Source organism: Ambystoma mexicanum, chromosome 10 (assembly GCF_040938575.1).
Source record: "Ambystoma mexicanum isolate Mex_15411 chromosome 10, UKY_AmexF1_1, whole genome shotgun sequence".
In the NCBI taxonomy this organism is placed as follows: Eukaryota; Metazoa; Chordata; class Amphibia; order Caudata; family Ambystomatidae; genus Ambystoma; species Ambystoma mexicanum.
In genome coordinates, this window is record NC_090932.1 from 226,872,749 (window position 1) to 226,891,570 (window position 18,822).

General features: G+C 47.4%; 1 protein-coding gene across 2 annotated transcripts in view; it reads left to right on the forward strand.

Moving 5' to 3' along the window:
- Positions 1 to 18,822, forward strand: part of FHIP2B (FHF complex subunit HOOK interacting protein 2B) — a 416,121-nt gene that overhangs the window by 139,473 nt on the left and 257,826 nt on the right. For both annotated transcript variants that reach the window (XM_069617737.1, XM_069617736.1), the window contains one exon: positions 8,490 to 8,686. In XM_069617737.1, coding sequence (XP_069473838.1) covers positions 8,490 to 8,686 — 197 coding nt within the window. The remainder of the gene's footprint in view (positions 1 to 8,489; positions 8,687 to 18,822) is intronic.

Below are 18,822 nucleotides of genomic sequence, written 5' to 3' on the forward strand. Positions count from 1 at the left end.
AGAATTTTGGGATCGGCTTTCTTTTGGTCATGACACCACCCTCACCTTGGCTGTAGTAACATTTTTAATTAAGATTCATTTTTGTTCCCTAAAATAAGAGCTGGGTCTATGTTTTTGCAAATGTTCTTTTTTATATACTCAAGATGATGTATTTATGTAGGTTAGCATACGCTGACAATTTTATTATGTTTGCCAGGACTCCAACAGGACTATAAAGACTGATTAATGCTTTTGATATGTTTATAGAAGAAAATGATCTGAAGATCAATCCTAGTAAAATGGTGGTGATAAAGTTTTGCAGGAAAAATAAGAGTAATATGTTAATTTGGACTATTAAGCAGGACACTCTATGTTACAAGGTACATTTGATGTACTTAAGATATCCAATCAAAGCACATCCATCAAAGATATTTATTAGGAACTACTTAAAGCATAAACCTTCAATGCTAGCTTTACATATGGCAAAGATCGATGTAAAATACAGTACATTTTCTTTGTATCCGGCGTTAACATTTTATTTAGGAAAGGTAGTTCTGAAATGTATTTATTGCTAAGAGTTCTTTCCAATTTGGATTTTAGATGAATTGAATATTGTGGAGAAGACTTTATTTATTTTATTTATTTTGTATATTTGTTACACGCCCAGACCCTCAGGTGTCACGGCGAGGTTATAAGATAGCTTAGGAATTAGTCACAATCAAAACATTACAGAGGGTGCAATACAAGATATAGGTTACAACATATTCACAAAAATATACAGTGGCCTAAGTATTTCCAACAGTGTCCGATGGAGGGGTCCTATCTTAGGGTGCTAATATTGGTTGAATAACCAGGTTTTTAGCTGTTTCTTAAAGAGCTTGAAGGAGGATGCTTTTTTGATGATGATGGGTAGGGTGTTCCAGTGTTTGGGGGCTAAAGTGGTGAAGCTGCTGCCCCCTGCTCTAGTGATTTTGAATCGAGGGGGGTCCAGGAGGAGTTTGTCGTTGGATCTCAGTAATCTTATGTTAGTTTTCGGATGCAGAGTGTTATTGAGGTAGGTAGGTCCTTTTTTAGTAATGCATTTGTGGGTGATGCATAGTGTTTTGAAAATGATGCGGGCTTTGATGGGGAGCTGGGCATCTTTCCTGGTCTTGGATATATGGTCTGATTTTTTTATGCCTAGTGCTGCCCTCAGGACTTTGTTTTGCAAAAGTTGCATTTTGGCTAGGTTAGTGTTGGATGTGCCCAGTAGTAATACGTTGCAGTGGTCCAATTTCGATAGGACCAGTGCTCTGGCCAGGGTGAGGCAGTTTGCTGGGGTCAGAAATTGTCGGCTGAGTGCGATTAATTTGGAAGTGTAGGCCGTGGAAGAGGAAAGTGCATTGATCTGTTTGGTCATGGTCCGGCTAGCATCGAAGTACACGCCCAGTGTTTTTACTTGTTTTGACACTGGGATATTGGTGCCGTCGATGTTGATAGTTGAATATTCTGGCTGAAGGGTTGCTAACTTGGCTGGAGCTCCTACGATGAGGACTTCCGTCTTCTCATCGTTAAGACATAGGCTGTTCAAAGCCATCCAGTTTTGTATGATGACATAAATTTTATTGATAGCTAAAGTGTCCTGGTCATAGTTGCCTGTAAGAGGTATGAGGATCTGGGTGCCATCCGCAAAATTAGTGTAAATGACACCCATATCGTCAAGTGCAGAGAACAGGAGCTTGGTATATGCGTTATACAGCGTGGGAGAAAGGCAAAAGCCTTGGGGCACTCCTATGGGGACTGGGATGGGGTTGGCTGCTTCTTTGCCTATGGACACTCTGGAGTTGCGGTCAGTTAAGAAAGATTTCACCCAAGCAGTGGCAGCCCCAGAGAAGTTGAATTCACGGGCAAGTGAGTTGCAGAGTTTGTCGTGGTCCACCAGGTCGAACGCTGCTGAGAGGTCCAACAACAGGAGAATGCAAAGTTTCCCTGAGTCTCTAATGGCATCCATCTGGATTTTGACGTCCAAGAGTGCTGTTTCAGTGCTGTGGTTGGGCCTGAAGCCTGATTGTCTGGTGCCGAGGAGCTGGTTAGATTCTAAATGGGTTTGAATTTGGTTGTAGGCCAGTTTGTCGATGATTTTGAGTAAGAATGGGACCGTGGTTATGGGGCGATAGTTAGTAGGAATGGTGGGGTCTAGATTTGATTTTTTTAGAAGTGGTGTAACCCAAGCTTCTTTGATGCAAGTCGGAACTGTATTGGAGTTGAATGAGGCATTGACAAATTTGGTGATGAGGGGGGTCAGGGTGGGTGCACAGGCTTTGACTAGTTTGGCTGGGACAGTATCTCCTTTACAGTTGGATGCTTTTAGTTTGGAGATAGTATCGAGTACGAGATTGTGGGTGACTGGTGTGAATTGGAAGGGGGGGTTGGAGTTGTCACTGGAAAGGGCACAGGGGTTGGGGAAGGGGGGGTTTTTTGTAGCTAGGAGTAATTTTTTGGAATTGATTTTGTTTTGTAACGTAGTGATTTTGGAGGCAAGAGCATCTTGGATGGTGGTACACCATTCTTTGCTTGTGTTTGTGGATGTGACGGTAGGAAGTGGATTTTCAAGTTCTCTAAGGATAGAGAAGAGTTCTTTGGAGTCGGAAGCTGCATTACTAATGCGGGCATTATAGGCGTTAGCTTTGTGAGAGATGATAGCTGATTTGTAGAGAGTATTAGCGTCTTTGAATACTTTGGCTGAGTCCGGGGAGGGGTGTTTATTATGGGCATGCTCAAGAGAGCGTTTTTTCCTTCTAAGGGCGATTAGTTCCTCGTTGAACCAGAAGTTGGATTTTTTGTTGAGGCGCCTTAGTTTGGAGGTTACAGGTGCTATCGTGTTAATCGCTGTGGAGAGGCATTTATGGTAGTACTCAGCGAGAGTAGTTGGGTCATTGCTGAGGATTGAGTTGGTATCTAGCAATTTGTTCAAGGTGGGGTCGAAGTTCTGAGCTGTGAGCTTTTTGGAGTTTCTACTTTCGATGATATCCATAGGTATGTTCTTGGGTGTGCAAGGGTCGTCACTAGTGATAGTAAATTCTATACAAAAGTGGTCTGTCCAATTCAGTGCGGTAATCGGGCCTAAGGTGATGTTGGTGTTGAGGGTGAGGATCCAATCAAGGGTTCTGCCCTTGGTATGGGTGGGGACATTGACATGTTGGCGGAAGTTCATGTCATTTAGTGCCAGGATGAGGGCGGTTGCTTTGGTGTCTTGGTTGTCATTAAAACCTAGATTCAAATCACCAATGATGATACATTTCGTTTTGGGTTTGAGGAGGGGCGCCAGTATTAGTGGGATGTCTGTTTCTGGGTGGCTGTTTGTGCTAGGGGCTCTATAGATGACCACTATGTTAATTGTGGTGTTTTCATTCAATGAGAGTTTGGCGAGTAGTAGTTCGTACCCTGAGATTATTTCAATGGAACTTGTTTTCAATGGAACTTGTTTTTTATCCCAGTGTGTTTCTATGGATATGGTACAACATGAAATAGGACTTCAACAATTACGTAGTAGAGTGTGTTGGAGACAATTAAATTTATATTTCAAATTTCTAACCCTCCACCGCATTTATGTGCAAACTTTGGGAAATTAGGCCTTCATCAGAATATACAGTTAAGAGGCTTTGGAGAGCATTGTATTAAGCTCTTACGGGATCTCAAGGTGACAGAGGAACTCTTGATAACTCATCCTCTGAAAGTGATAGAAATCATTAGAAGGAGATATTAGATTGCGACTAGAGAAAAGGTAGTTAATTCTACTCTGTATGTACACTTAAGTTTTAGTAATAAAAAGTCGGGTACTATGGAAAGCTATCTGGAGAAATTTCCTGATTGTGGTTTTAGGAACAAATGTATTTATTTTAGATATAATATATTGTCAACAAGGGACATTTTATGTATAAGAAATGTACGCAATTAATGGTGGCAACAGTAAAAACAGACACAAGTGATCACCGTTCAAGGGTGTTTATTAAACTGTATAATGGGTGAGAAAAACGCCTAATCTAAACCTAAATCTAAGATGGGAGCAAGCCACAAACACCATATAATAATAAAACGGTCCTAATGGCATCAGTTAAAAGGGGCCTATACTAAAAAACCTATTGCCAATCCTTACAACTAAGGTACAAAATCGTGTGGGATAATGTTCTCAAGAAAAGAAAGATGTGTTCACCAAATGTCAGGATGGTATGGATGGGTCTCCCTTCCCCACATTTTTAGCATGGGACAAGGCAGGACCTTTGAGCACAGCACACTCCTGGGCCTCGCCAGCACGAGGTTACAGTCCTTTCAACGATGCCAGGAACTTCCAGGGCCAAGTCCCTTTCCTGCAAAAGTCTCTTGCCTTAGAAGGCCGGCTGTACCAAAACAATAAACAAACAAAAGTTCCCTTCGGCAATCTTTTCACGTTGGGCGATTGCTCTCCGTTTCTTGGACCCTCGTCAGCTGGCCTCTGATCCTTCTTGCAACGTTAGCCTCCCTCAGTCGGGTTCACTACAAAAACAATAAGCAAACAAAAGTTCCTTTGGCAATTTTTTCACGTTGGGCGACTGCTCTTCACCTCTTGGATCCTCCCCAGCTGGGCTCTGATCCTTCTTACAAAGTTAGCCTCTCTCAATCGGGTTCACTTCAGCCTTTCACTCAAAAACGTATCACTTAACAGTCTCAATGTCATTTTCACCAACTATCCATTGTGGGCATTCCTCAGCCAGGATCACATTTGTCGTCACAATGTTCACAGGTATATTACTGATTACCCTTAATTCGCAGGCATTCCTCTGTCGGGTTCACATTTGCCAGTTTCACAGTTCAGTCAGTTTTCTCCCATGTGTCAAAGATGAGTGTACGAGGGGTTTTGCTCGACCCTTGTAGGACCACTTTGACACTTTACACTAGCCTCTCCTATGGCCTATTGGTCTTCATAGTTTCAACAAAACAACACAACCCCAAAAAGCTTCAGAATCCTTTGCATGTGCGCCCCTGTGACACCCGACTACTCTGCTTCTGAACCTTTTACCAGGGTTTCTTTAAAGTTCAATTACACAAGTTCTTTGTTCAACAAGGTTGCCGCCTGCAACCTTTTGATTGCCATTTTTTGGTAATGTCATTAAATTCCAATAGTATTCATGTTTATTATTTGAAAGGTTAACTTGTGTACCCGGACCACATTAAATTGAAAGATTATTTTAAAAAAAGAGGTAGCTCTGGCTCAGCAGTCAGGATTCTTTCTTAGGAGGGCAATGGGATGGTGGTAAACTGCAGCATGAAGAGACACAAAACACACACTGGATGTTGCCGACCAGTAACCCAAAGCTGCACTCCCAACGGGATGAAATCCCAGGTATAATATCACAACTAAAGAGGGATGATCAGCTCCTCCATGGTGTCAATCATCCCTGATAGTTGAAGGGGTTAAATTGTAATCTTATCATAGGCAATGTATACTTATACTTTCGTTGTGTTCAAAATATCATAACTATTAAAATATTTCAATATCCCTGTCTGCCTGCGGGAATGTAGTAAGGAAAAGACCAAACTGACTCGAGACAGGTTGAACAGGTAAAAAACTATTATTTGTATAACAAAGTAACAAAGTCGCACTGTTGTACCCCACAGGGTGGTATGTACATAATAAGAATTGTCAAAAAACAGTGTTTCAAACAACAGTAGTACAATTGAGCTGCAAAGACGCTCAGGTAAACCAAAAACAAATCAAAATGAATATACAAAGTTGTGTCACAATTCCATCATTGATCATAACTCTTGAAATTTCAACATAGGAAAACACTCCTAGGTGATGATTGATGCCAACACATTTCGGATGAAACTAATCCATCTTCAGGTCAGGATGTGTTAAGCTTTCGTACTGTGTTCATGATAAATTCTCTTGGTGAGTCCTAAGTATAATTGGAATATACTAATTAGAAATCTGTGAGAGGAGACTGGTTAGAAGCGGTAAGAAGAGGAAGATTACTGTTGTCAAGAAGAAAAAAGGGAGAATGGGAAGGAAGAAGAAAGGAGAGCAAGGAGTCAAGATGGTCAATAAAATTAGTAGAGGAACCAGAACATCGATAAATCATAAGAAAAGAAACCAGAAAAGGTTTGAAAAAGAAGAGATGATACTCCTATAATGAGAAAGTAGGAAGATAGGAGGAGGAGGAATCGGAATCCAGGAGGAATTGTAGAAAATCCCTGCACCATCACCACGACCAGAGTAGTGAGGGGTGTGGGAAGGTTAATGGAGGAAGTAAAGAAAGAGGCAGGCATGGAAGTAGTCTCAGGAGTGATCCAGGTCTTGGTAAGAGAGAGGAAATGGGGGTTTAAGTAAAAAAAGATGTCAAGAACAGAATGGGACTTATAACAGACAGAGCGATTATTAAGATGGCCAACGTTAATAGCTGGGGAACAGTTGGACAGAACAGAGGTTTAAGAGGGATTGGAAATGTTGTGTGTACAGTTGAAGGGAGTGGGAACAAGCTAGCAGAAATAAGGGATGAGCCGAGTTGGGATGGGGGAAGGTATAATAGCTAGTAGTTAAAGAAGGACAGACATTAGATTAAGTAAGTGACTGATGGATATAGGGCGCATGATCAGGCATGAACAGGGGCAAATAAGTACTGACAGTGCCCTTAGAGTGTCACCCTTTGAATGGGACGCCCCAGAGCAGGGACGACCGCTAGACTGGAAGATACAGGCAGAGTGGAACACATGATCCCTCACGTGACACAGATGTAGTCCTGGATCGAAGAGTGCATGGGCGGTCCCAGTGCCAGATGCCGCAATGGTCAGGAGGTCTTCGGGCAGCAACACTCATCCTGCGCAAGGTGATGGGTTGTTTGTAAATGCCCCAGAATAGATACTTGCATCTTCTGGCATCACATGTCCCTCCTGGCCTTATGCACAGTATTCTTGATTTCAGTAAGAGGACAGGCTTTTCCCTCCTCACTATCCGATCCCCATGCTAGGTAGATTTTCATGGTGGTGTCATTCTTTTGGCCTTTGAGGCAAACGCAATGTGTTATTATAAGAACTCCCTACAGACTCACAATTTCCAGGGATTCACCCCACCCCTAGTGTCTGGGAATTATTTCGAGTACCCTTGCCCTTTTTTTAAATAATTTTAACTGTGCTCTTGCTCACACCAGGAGCTGGGCAGTAGCTCCCAACAGCTGTGGCCAGGGTAATTAGTTTGCAGGTCCAATGACTAAATTACCTATTTTAGCCTCTACCACTTGCTTTCTTTCTTTACTGTATTATGCATGAGCTAGGTGCTGGCTAGGGTTTTCACCAGAATATGAGGAAGGGTCACTCCCTGTAGGGACCCTCTTTTAGCCTATTATTTTGGCCTCTCTCTACTGTACTGTTTTCCTACATATTCCTCCTCTTGCCAGGTCTTGGCCATTGCCTCCTCAGCCTAGTAACGCCTTGGGGGCGGTCTGCCTCCCTCTTTCTGGTCCTGTCCCTTCTCTGCCGATCTTTTCCTTGCTCTCCTATGCTCCTCCTGTTCTGTCTGCAACCTCCTCCTGTTGTAAGCTTCCTCCACTTCCACATTACGCTGTCCTACTGGGCCGGTAGGATAGCTCTGGGGCAACAAGTCTGTCTTGGAAGCAATCCAACGCAGAGCAACACAAGTTTGAATTCCGGTCCTGCTTTTACAGACCGGTAGACGGTATTAAAGGCGTAGTAAAATTTTGATTAATTAATTGCTCCTTCATCCATTGCATTGTTCGCCTCTTCTTTACGTTTCTCCTGCCCTCAATCTACCCCTGATGTCTCCATACTCGTCCCACTCTCCGCTCTGACCCCTCTCCTTCTTCGGTTTGTCCCTCTAGTTTCTCCCTGCATGTAATTGTGCAAGGGGGCTAGTGAGTTTTCTTACAACCCATGAGATTGAATTCACTTTTCTCCCAATAAATGATTCATGTTCCACAGCAAACATCTGCTGATCACTCTAGTGATACCCTCTGAATGCATGGCTCAGGAGGCTTCTTGGTCTGGCCTTGCTAAATTGCTTGAGGAGGAGAAGGTGTTTGGGGGATCCCCGGTTCTTTTCCAGGGTCTGAATCGCAGAGAGGGCATCATACTTGTCCACCAGAGTTTTCTAACCACTCAAGCCTAGCCTAAAATATCAGACAAGGTCTCAGCCCAATGACTGATCTTTCTTGCACCACACTGATCACCCCTATTCTTGCTAGTGTGAACTCCACCCCACCAGCACCCATTCTTTACTGTTTCTAAGTCCCTGCACCTGGTAATCACTCTTATTCACCCCCAAAGCTGCTAAGCATTCTTTGAAGCTTCTGGATGCTGAAATGTATTTCGAACACTTGTAAGAAAAGAGGTAATGTTTTTCGACAATATAAGGGGCTAGACAGTTTTGATGTCTTGTGGATGGTCTTGCATTTGGTGCGAAAGAGGAACAGGTAATCTTCAAGAAAATACTAGATAGATGCTCATCTGACGATGCATACCTTTATCTCATTCTGTTGCAGAAGAGCAGACTGGCACTGAAATCTCGGGAGAACCTGTTGCTTCTGATCAGTGTGGCCCAGCAAGGGGAAGAGGTCCGCTTGCTTGAAGCCAATGGGCTCAGCCATCTGGTGGCAGAACGTCTGTGTGACCTGTACACTGCTGTTTCGGACTCTGTGCATCCCACAGACATCACCACCATGGAGAAAGTCAACTGGAGGTAGGTGCTGCAGTTTGCCCAATTTATGTGCTAGGGTACAATTATATATGTGGGGATCTCTTGTCCTAACCATTTTGCTGCTGGCTTTCCTAATTGTTCCTACTGAATTACAGAATGATTGTGGACTTTATAACCGCATTCATCTTCTCCAATCTTTAAGGAGCACTAGTCAGGCTGTAAAACCAGAGAGACTGTATCTATCATTTGGCTTCTTTTTGTTTTCTGTTTAACACACACCACCTTCAGTGGAGTTTTGTATGGCACGTTTTTTATGCCTTTGTGATTTGAATAGGGCAGGCTGGTGGCAGCAAGCTGCTTTTTGCATCTTATTCCAGTTCAGTATTGTGCACCATCTTCTTTACCACAATAATGCCATTTTGTGTAGCATATACTCAAGATTGACACTCTGTGTAGTTTAAGACCTATCCTTGGTAGTCTTTCCTGCCCTAGACCGGAAAACAAACTCCAAATAAGGGGATTTACTTTTGCAGTGTCCAGCGCTGCTCTCTCAGTCAGTGCTTGGTCTGAGTGGAACTGGTTGACATAGGGATTGGTACTCCCTAGTCCAAATCCAAATTTCTCCCAGGGGATGACTTTTATTGGGCAGATGTAGGTCAGGTGACTGCTTATGATTGGCGAGCCCTTACCAGTTTCAATTGTGCAGATCCTTCCGTTTGGAGGAGTGTGCAGATCACACTCCAAATCAGGAATGAGAGGAGAGGGGACTGAGCCATTTAGAAGGTTGCCCCCTGGAGCCATGGATCAGAAGCAAGAAGACATAACTGAGACGGACTGGAGGACTGCTATCATGCAAACAAATGTTAACAAAGCCAACTGCTGGAGCCTCCAAAAGCTTTCTTCTGGAATAGTGCAACACCCACAATGTTGGCTTTTGACCCAGGACCATTAGGGGCACCCTTTCCTCATGTCATGCATTGTTGTCCTGCCATCAATGGATTTAGGAAGTGACCCAGGACACTTCTGTGGACTGACTATTTATCGGCCGGGATACTTGGTTGATACAAATCACAAGGCACTATCATAAGTTGGAACTTTTAACTCTGCAGTTCCTTGGCTTGTGTCCCAAGGACATTGTTGCCTGCCTCAGTTGCTCTACAACCAGAAAGAGGGTCCTGCTTTGGAGCCTGTGTTCTGCTTTTCTCTTGAGCTGAGCGTGCTAACCCCCTGGCTAGGAATTCTTCACTACTTCACTTTGACTGCTGAGTCCTGAGGGCTCCATCTTTGCTGCGGGAGACAAAGTGGGTGCTGTCCCGAGTCGTCTGGCCTCTCCTGCTGCAAATCCGGTGGAACACATCTGTACTGGAGATCAGAACTGCCACCTAGCTGGCACTAAATCTGACACTAACGTCAGCCTATGCAATGCTAAACCTTAAACTAACTAGGCCTAGACCAATGACGTGATAAGTTGGCCCCAGCGATTCTTATCGGGTGAGGGTTCTGAGAGGCCATGCTGATGAACAGGGTAATTGAAACTTAGGTCTAGCCAAACTCTACCAAGGGAGTGCAGCAGATCAGCAAGGGAAGACTTAAGGAGCTATGGGCAGTGGGGTAATGGTACAGTGAGCCATAAATAAAACACACAAATAGATCAGATTAGCCAGAAGTACAAAAATGCTATATTTAAATGCTATATAGTCTTAAACCACTCTATACAGGTAGAATCCAAGGTAATTAAACATCCCTAAAACAATCCTATCTACTTAGCTAAATGTAAATATGGGGAGCAAAACGTGTCAAGCATTTACTGCTAGACTTATTCAAGTATTTAGTTGACATGAGCTGTGACATTTGAGGTTCTCTGTGGCAGGATCATCCACAAGCCTAGTGCAGCGCTTGTATTTTGTGTGTTTATATATTTCTGAGGCTTATGTAGCTGCTTAGAATCACATGCTTTGTATAGGCTGACATCTAGTGGTTGGTGCAGAGTATTACATGATATCTTTTCAAAGTCAAATCCCTATTCTGACGTGTATAGTAGTCACGACCCTTCAAGGTTCGAGATCCTCAGATTGTTTTTTTCCGCCACTGGGAAGCTCGTATTATGCAGATTTCTTAAAGTATCATACTTAGCTCCAGATTGAGCAATATTTGATAAATCCATCTATTTTGTGTCTGTCCTCCTCACCAAAGATCGTTCGACGGAGCATACTACTTCCCCGAGACAATTAATTGCTAGTGTGCTTCGTAATTCCTTAAGATCGGGGGTCAACGGTCACCATCTCCAGGCCTTTTTGGCCTGCACGGTAGGGACAGTGGGGTAAAATATACATGCTTTCCGTTTCCTGTTGGAGAATGTCTCCATACAATACCCCTTTAATTTAAACTGTCTCCTGTCCAACAGCTTCGACAATGAAGGATACTCCATTTAGATGTTGCCCCACATGCAACAAGCAATTCCTCTGGAAAGATGCACACAAAGTGTTTAACTATTGTCTCCCTAGAGATCACCAGGAGAATATGTGTCGCGCTTGCAAGCTCTTCAAACCGAAGACCCTTAGGAAACTACAGTCGAAACGCTTGTCGGCCTACGTGATCGAGTCTGAGGCATTCACTTAACCTCCCACAGTTGCAGAGGACTCCGAGACATAGCGGGACTGTCCCAGTTTCAATAGCTAAGCAGAGGAGACATCTGATAAGGAACCATTAGATTTCCATGAGTAAGTCCTAGGCTCCGAAAAGGCAGGCATCGAGCACTGTTATGGAGGTTTGCCCTAGCAACAAGATGTCATGCCACTTTTTGGGAGACCGGGGTCCGTTGCACCCGCTCCCTCTCCCATCTCCTGGTGGATCTACCCGCGCTTTCGCGCTTGGGCGTTCGCCGGGGGGAGAGGTGCTGGGGCCGGTGCTAGAGGGCTGCGGCGCATGCGCGGAAAACCACTGTCTTGGTTCTGCGCATGCGCCGTAGATTGGGCCTCCGCTCTGGGAAGGGCTTGCCTTCCAAGCCTCATTCTGGGTCCGCCAGCGCTAGGAAACGAAACGGCTTGCGTTGCAGGCCTCGCGAGTGCCGGCGGCCCATAAGAGGGGCCGCGAGCAGTTGCAATTCGCGTCTCAACGCGGTTGCTTCGGTCGTGTTGCTCGCTCCAGCCACTTGTGGTTCCTGCTTCCCTGTGCCTGCACCTACCTGCTCTTTGTTCTCCCTGCCTTGTGGGTTCCCTGCCTGCCTTGTCCCAGTCTCCTACTCCCTCCCTGGGCCCTCCCTGCTCCTGTCTGTTTTTGATCCTCCCTGGGTCCGGTTTCCAGTTTTCCCTGCTTTTCCCTGGGGACTCCCGCTTTCTTTCCTGGGCTACTCCCTGGGTCTTTCTGGGCCAGCTTCTCCTCTTGCTTCCTGGGGGACCTTGTTCACTGTTTTGGGACATACCTTAGGAATCCCTACTCTTGGTGGTCTCCCCTCCCGATCTGGTTCCCTCTTCCTGTTTGGTCCTGCCTGGTGCCTCATCCTTTGGACCTACTGTACCTCGAGCAGATCCGTCATTCCTGACCAGCTACGTGAATCTGCTGGAACCTGTCTTCCCGTGGACTGGGGGCCTTTCCTTGTATTCATCTGAGAAGTATCCCGGACTATCTCGCTTCTTCACTGGATCACGTACCTCTGGAAAAGACTCTTTTGGACTTCACCAGTCTCCAGTAACCTTCCATCAGACTGTGGCCTCTCCTGCCTGTGCTTGCACAGTCCCTTCGTCACGTTAATCAGGAGAGTGTCTTCCGTGACGCTGGGAGTTGGTCCATTCACCACCCTGTGTCATTAGGGTGGTGGAGAGGCTGGTTCCCCGAGTCACATGCTCGTCAATTCACTGGATGCAGCCTGGCGGTCCCAACTAGAACCACAGTCAAGAAAACAGGTACTCAGTTCTCACGCACTTCTCTGCTTGACACAAGAAGGCCAAACACATTAAACATTCATATGAGGACTGTTTGGCCTTTAAAGTCACAGATGCTAAAGATTTTAATGCAGTGATTAAAAACGCACTGGATGTTGCAGAAACAGCTTGTAGACTGGTACCCAAAGGCACCCTAGTTAAAAGACATGCCTGGTTAAGAGGTTTTGGACTCAGACCTGAGATTCAAGTCACCCTCCGAAACATGCCTATTGAGAACAATGTTTTATTCAGTAAGCTGGTTGACGAAACCTTGGAAACAGCTAAGAAAGAGCATGGGCCTCATTACGACCGAGGCGCTAAGTGAAAAACGATGGCGGTAAATGGTTACCACCATCGTTTTCCGCCAGGTCCGATCATGACCCGTGACCCTTAACTACGATGCCATTAGCGGCATCGTAGTTAACACTGCCGCTAACTGCGCTAAGGGTGCGCGCACGCGACCGGCCACACCGTACTTAGCGCCATGGCGGAAAGGTACGCAAATGCCGACCCAAGCGGACATGCACCTAACGCCATCACCCAGCCTGTTAAGTACCTTACTGCCATGGTGCTAATTACGCCATCGCGAACCAACCGTAAAAGGCCATGTAAAGTGAATGCAGCTGCCACAGGTGCACAGAAACAGCACAGGTGAAGGCAATACAGACTCAGGAAGTACAAAAAGAGCACACCCCACCCCTTCCCACACCCAGTCACACTCCACAATGATACCAATACGACTAGCAATCTTGGGACTGGAGGACCTGATAGCAATGTATGTGCTACAACAGCAACAACAACAACAGGCAGCACAGAGGAGACGCAGGAGGAGAAGGAGGGCAAGGCAGGCCCAGCAAGCCCCACCAGCACAGCCAGTGCCACCACGCAGGCAGCCCCCAATCCCACGCATCAGAGCCAATCCATTCAACCTCACTGCTGAGCAGATCCACACCCTGTACCGTTTGGACCGGGACACCATCACCGCCATCGTAGACATGATACACAACGACATCGTCAGCATGATAGAAACTCCAACCGCCACCCCCCCCCCTACTGAAGGTAGTGACTGTACTCCACTTCCTGGCCACAGACACCTACCAGCACACAGTGGGGCACTTGCATGGCATTTCACAACCATTATTTTCACGAACACTCATCCAAGTACTCGATGCCCTCCTCAAGCACACAGACGACCACATCTCATTACCACGGACTGCTCAGGACATTGCAAACACCAAAGTGGGTTTCCATGCACTAGCCGGCATACCCGGTTGCATTGGTGCCATCGACTGCACCCATGTGGAATTGGTGGTTCCACGTGCCATGGAGGTACCGTACCGCAACCGGAAACAGTTCCACTCAATCAACGTGCAAATGGTCTGTGACTCCAACAAGATCATCACACATTGTTGTGCCCGATTCCCCGGATCAACCCATGATTCTATGGTCCTGAGGAACTCCACAATACCACGCTACATGGAGCGACATGCAGGCCCAAGATCCTGGCTGCTCGGTGAGTCCAATGTCATGGAAGTGGGCAGGTGAATGACGTACCGATGCATACTCCACCTGGCTGAAAGGGGGGGGATGATGCATACGCCACCTGACTGATAGGGGGGGGAATGATGCATACTCCACCTGGCTGAAAGGGGGGGGGATGATGCATACTCCACCTGGCTGAAAGGGGGGGGAATGATGCATACTCCACCTGGCTGAAAGGGGGGGGGGGATGATGCATACTCCACCTGGCTGAAAGGGGGGGGATGATGCATACTCCACCTGGCTGAAAGGAGGTGGGGGGTGATGCATACTCCACCTGGCTGAAAGGGGGGGGGTATGATGCATACTCCACCTGGCTGAAAGGGGGGGGGGAATGATGCATACTCCACCTGGCTGTGAGTAACACAGAGAACGGAGACAGAGGATGGGCACTCACAATGCACTCAACCCCTCTGCATACATTGGGTGATGGCATGCAAAACAGGCCATGGGAGCCATGAGCATATACTGGTTGCATTGTGTGAATCAATTAGTGCATGTAGAAGTGAGCCAAAGTAACAGTTGGATGCAAGCCATGTTGGCACATCATGTTCTTGATCAGACGACATGACTGACACATACATTCTCGCCTACATACAGGTGATGCAGGCTATCCCCTGAAGAGGTGGCTCCTTACACCAGTCCGTAACCCGCAGAACCAGCACGAGGAGGACTTCAACCGTGCACATACACGTACTCGTGTGGTCATAGAGCAGACATTCGGCCTATTGAAGGCACGGTTCCGAAGCCTCAGCAGGTCTGGTGGGGCACTCCTGTACCACCATGAGAAGGTGGCAAAGATCGTCATGGCATGTGTCATGCTACACAATATGTGCGTCAGACGGAATGTGCCCCTGCCCCCTGACGCAGAACTGCAACCACCTGACGATGAGGATGAGGAGGGTGCAGATGGGGCGGCACCCCATGGAGGAGGCGACGCACAGGAGGGGCGTGCAATGCGCCAAAGTATCATCGACCACTGCTTCTAGCACACACGGCTGGTGTGAATCACATGGAGACTGCACTTGGGGCACTGTGTGTCTCTGGGACATGCACACTGTGGACTGTACACCAATAAAGCACACATACGCAATGAAAATGTCCACACATTTCATTTTGGGAAAGAAAAAAGTGTATTTAAACTATGAAACGTCGTGACACACCCCCTCCCACCTCCCCCCTGCACACCCCGTCCCCCCTCCCCCCTGCACACCCCAACACACCCCCTGCACACCCCAACACACCCCTCCCCCCTCCCCCTGCACACCCCAACACACCCCCTCCCCCCTCCTCCCTGCACACCCCAACACACCCCCTCCCCCCTGCACACCCCAACACACCCCATGTAGGTGTCAACAGATGCCTGTGACAGTGGGCACAGGCTGTTACAAGCCCCCTCTCGCGGCCCCCGGGGCACCCCTGGCTGTGGAGCGCAGGTTACGTCCGGAACGTCGGACGGGGCTGCTCTGTGCAGAACTGGCAGTGGAGGATGTCCCTGCCTGCCCCCGTGCATGCCAGTCCTGTAGGGTGTGGGTGAGCTCAGTGAGCGCACGACGCAAGCCGGCAAGTTCAGCACAGATGTCCCTGGACATGGCCTGCATGGCATCCCTCAGGGTGGCAGTGCTCTGCGCAGCTTCGGCCCTTATGGTCTCCGTGGCCTTTTCAATGGTTGCCCTAGCCCCCACACATTCCGCGGCATGCTCAGCCAGCATCGTGGACAGTTGTTGCTGCCGTTCTGTGATGTCCTCGAGGGACTGCTGCCCCTGCTGGCCCATGGCCAGTGCTGGTGGTGTGATGGAGGGGCTGCTCCCCTCCTGTGGACTGAGGACTGGGCATGGGGTAGAAGGCCACTCCTCTACCTCTGTGTGCCCCTGTGTGTGATCCTCATGGGGGCTGGCGTCTGACAAACAGGGGGAATGTAGTAGGTCAGTGGGGCTTCGGACTTCGTGCTCCTCAATGTCTGAGTCTGAACATGCAGCTATTGCAGCTGTCTCACCCATGTTGCTGCTGGCCGCTGACCCGGTGCCTTCTGTGGCAGGCAATTTTGGTAGAGGTGGAGCAGCTGCTGCTGGCCTGCTGACTACAGGGGTGCTTGCCGGTGGGACGTCCGGTATGCTTGCAGTGGGTCCTGCTTGTTGTGGGGTCTGCCTCACTGCAGCTGAGGTCGAGGGTGCGGGGACGGTATAATTGGCCTTCTTGGCTCTCTTCGTCGCAGGGGTGTCCTGGTCCTCGGGGTGTGAATCTGTGCCTGTGGTGGAGCAAAGGAGGGAGGGCGTTATTGATGGGTCTGCAGACTTTGGAATGACAATGATAGACATTATTCTGGTCAGTAGATGAGGCAGATTTCAGGCAGGGCCATGCAGGTTGTCTCCTTTTAGTGTGGAATGTGGATGCAGGTATGCGGGTGCCAGCAGTGTATACAGGGTGGTGCTCGCATGTGGCTATGGGCAGTGTGGAAATGTGTTGCATTTACACTCTAGGGCAACCTTGTGCTACACATGAATGGACTGCAGTGACTATGGCATGTCTTGTTTGAGGCACCTACCTTCATCGCCTGATGTCGGAGCTCCCCTTTCCATCCCTCCGACGCCTTCAATGGCTTCCATGCCAATCGTGGTTGCACAAATCTCCTCCCACGGTTGGAGTTTTAGTGGGGATTCCGACCCTCCACCGGTACCCATTGCAAGGTTGCGGTTCGCAGAGATGACCGCTCTGACCCGTATGCGGAGGTCGTCCCAGCGCTTCCTGCACTGCTGTGGGGTGCGGGGTACGGTCCCCACTGCGCTGATGCGCTCGGCCACCAGGGCCCAGATGGCCTTCTTTTTCCCTATCGCTGTCCTGGTCATTTCAGGGGAGAAAACGACAGCTGCGTTGTCTTGCAGGGTCTCCGCAAGCATGCAGAGTTCCTCCCGGCTGAATCTTTCCTGGCGCTGGCGGTCACATGCCTTCTTAACAGCTTTAGGCATTTTTGGGTAGTTGGATGGGTGGGTGATTGGTTGGGACAGGTGTCAGGGTTGGATCTGGTGTTGTTCGGTAGGATGGCAATGGATTGTGTTTTTAAAGATGGCCGACGTGCTGTTTCCCGTTCCGGCGCGATGACGCTATTTCTGGTCCTGCTTTTTACAGCCACCGCTAATTACGGTGGCCGCTAATTACGGTGGCCGCTACTTACGGTGGCGGAAGTGCACCTTGCTCGCTTTACGATGCCGGTTGGGGCCTTTTCCGCCATGGCGTTAATTGCATTACCGCCATGGCGTAATGCTTGTGCGCGATGGGTCGTAATGTGGCGCTCTTTACGCCATCGGCCCACGGCGTAAACGCTCATTACGCCATGGCGGTAATGACGGAAGATTACCGCCTGGGTCGTAATGAGGCCCCATGCCACTAAAAACTTTTGGCCCAATCAAAAGTAGGTATTTTCAAAAGAGGTGTTTGATTACAAGCTGTCGTGTATTTCACACCTAAATATTCCGCAGAACAGCTTCTCAATCCAGCTACACCTCAGGCGCAGGATAGTTTTCACACCCAGGTCAGCAAAGTGTGGCACAGTCTACCTTTCAAAGACCATTTTAGAAGAGAAAGAAGTCGAGGAAGAGGCCAAACCTCTAGAGGAGCGTCCGCTGCCGTTGAACAATGACGCTCTGGTCCAGGTTCCCTCCCATGTCACCCCAGTAGGGTATCGGAAAACATAATTACACCATGCATGGGAGGGAATAATGTCGGACAAGTTTTATTAACCGTACAAACGCGATGTTGGTGGTGTTCATAGAGAGACTGTGCAATCTACATCCAAAACACACAAGAATGCTGCTAGAACACCTTGAAATACTGCAAGCAGAGATTCAGACCCTGCTAGAAAAAGAAGCCATAGAGCAAGTCCAGCTCTCACAGGTAAACTGGGGTATTTAATATGTGTAGTTCCTTGTTCCAAAGAAAGACAAAAAGACAAAACAAAGAGACCAGTGCTCGAACTAGGGTCATCCAATAAATACGTCGGGCCTCAAATGTTCAGGATGGTAACATTACAGAAGGACATTCCTCTGCTGAAACAGGGAGACTTCCTGGCAACACTGGATATGAAAGCTGCATACTTTCCTATTTCATTACTGTCATCACATCGAAAGTACCTAAGGTTCAAAGTAAGTCCTGTTCATTATCAATTCAAAGTACTCCTTTTCAGAATTACATCAGCCCCTCAAGTATTCACAGAAGTAATGTCAGTAGTGGCAGCACACCATCGCATGGACAGAATTCCTGTGCACCCTTATCTGGATGACTGGTTAATAAAAGGGGAAATAACAGGAATATACTGCAAAAATACTCAAAGGACTATCAACCTTCTACTCCAACTGGGATTTCCATCAAAGAAGAGAAATTAGGCTTGAAGCAATTTCTAGGGGCTATTATCAACACAAAAGCCATTCTAGCGTTCTCATCCAACGAGAGGGTACAAACTCCTGTAAAACAAATCCCCTAATATTTGGCCAGTCACCTGATAAGAAAGTAAAGTCATTAGTGTGCCCGGCTTGATGGCATCCTTTATTTTCCTTGTGCCACACACCAGGCTAAACATGTGTTCAGTTCAAGAATTGTTAGCGAAACAGTGGTCTCAAGCAGAGGGGGAATTGGGCCGATTTAGTGGAAGTTTCGCATACACTCTTGACTTTATAATGGTGGACAAGAGAAAACATGCTAAAGGGAAAACCATTTGTCAACCTG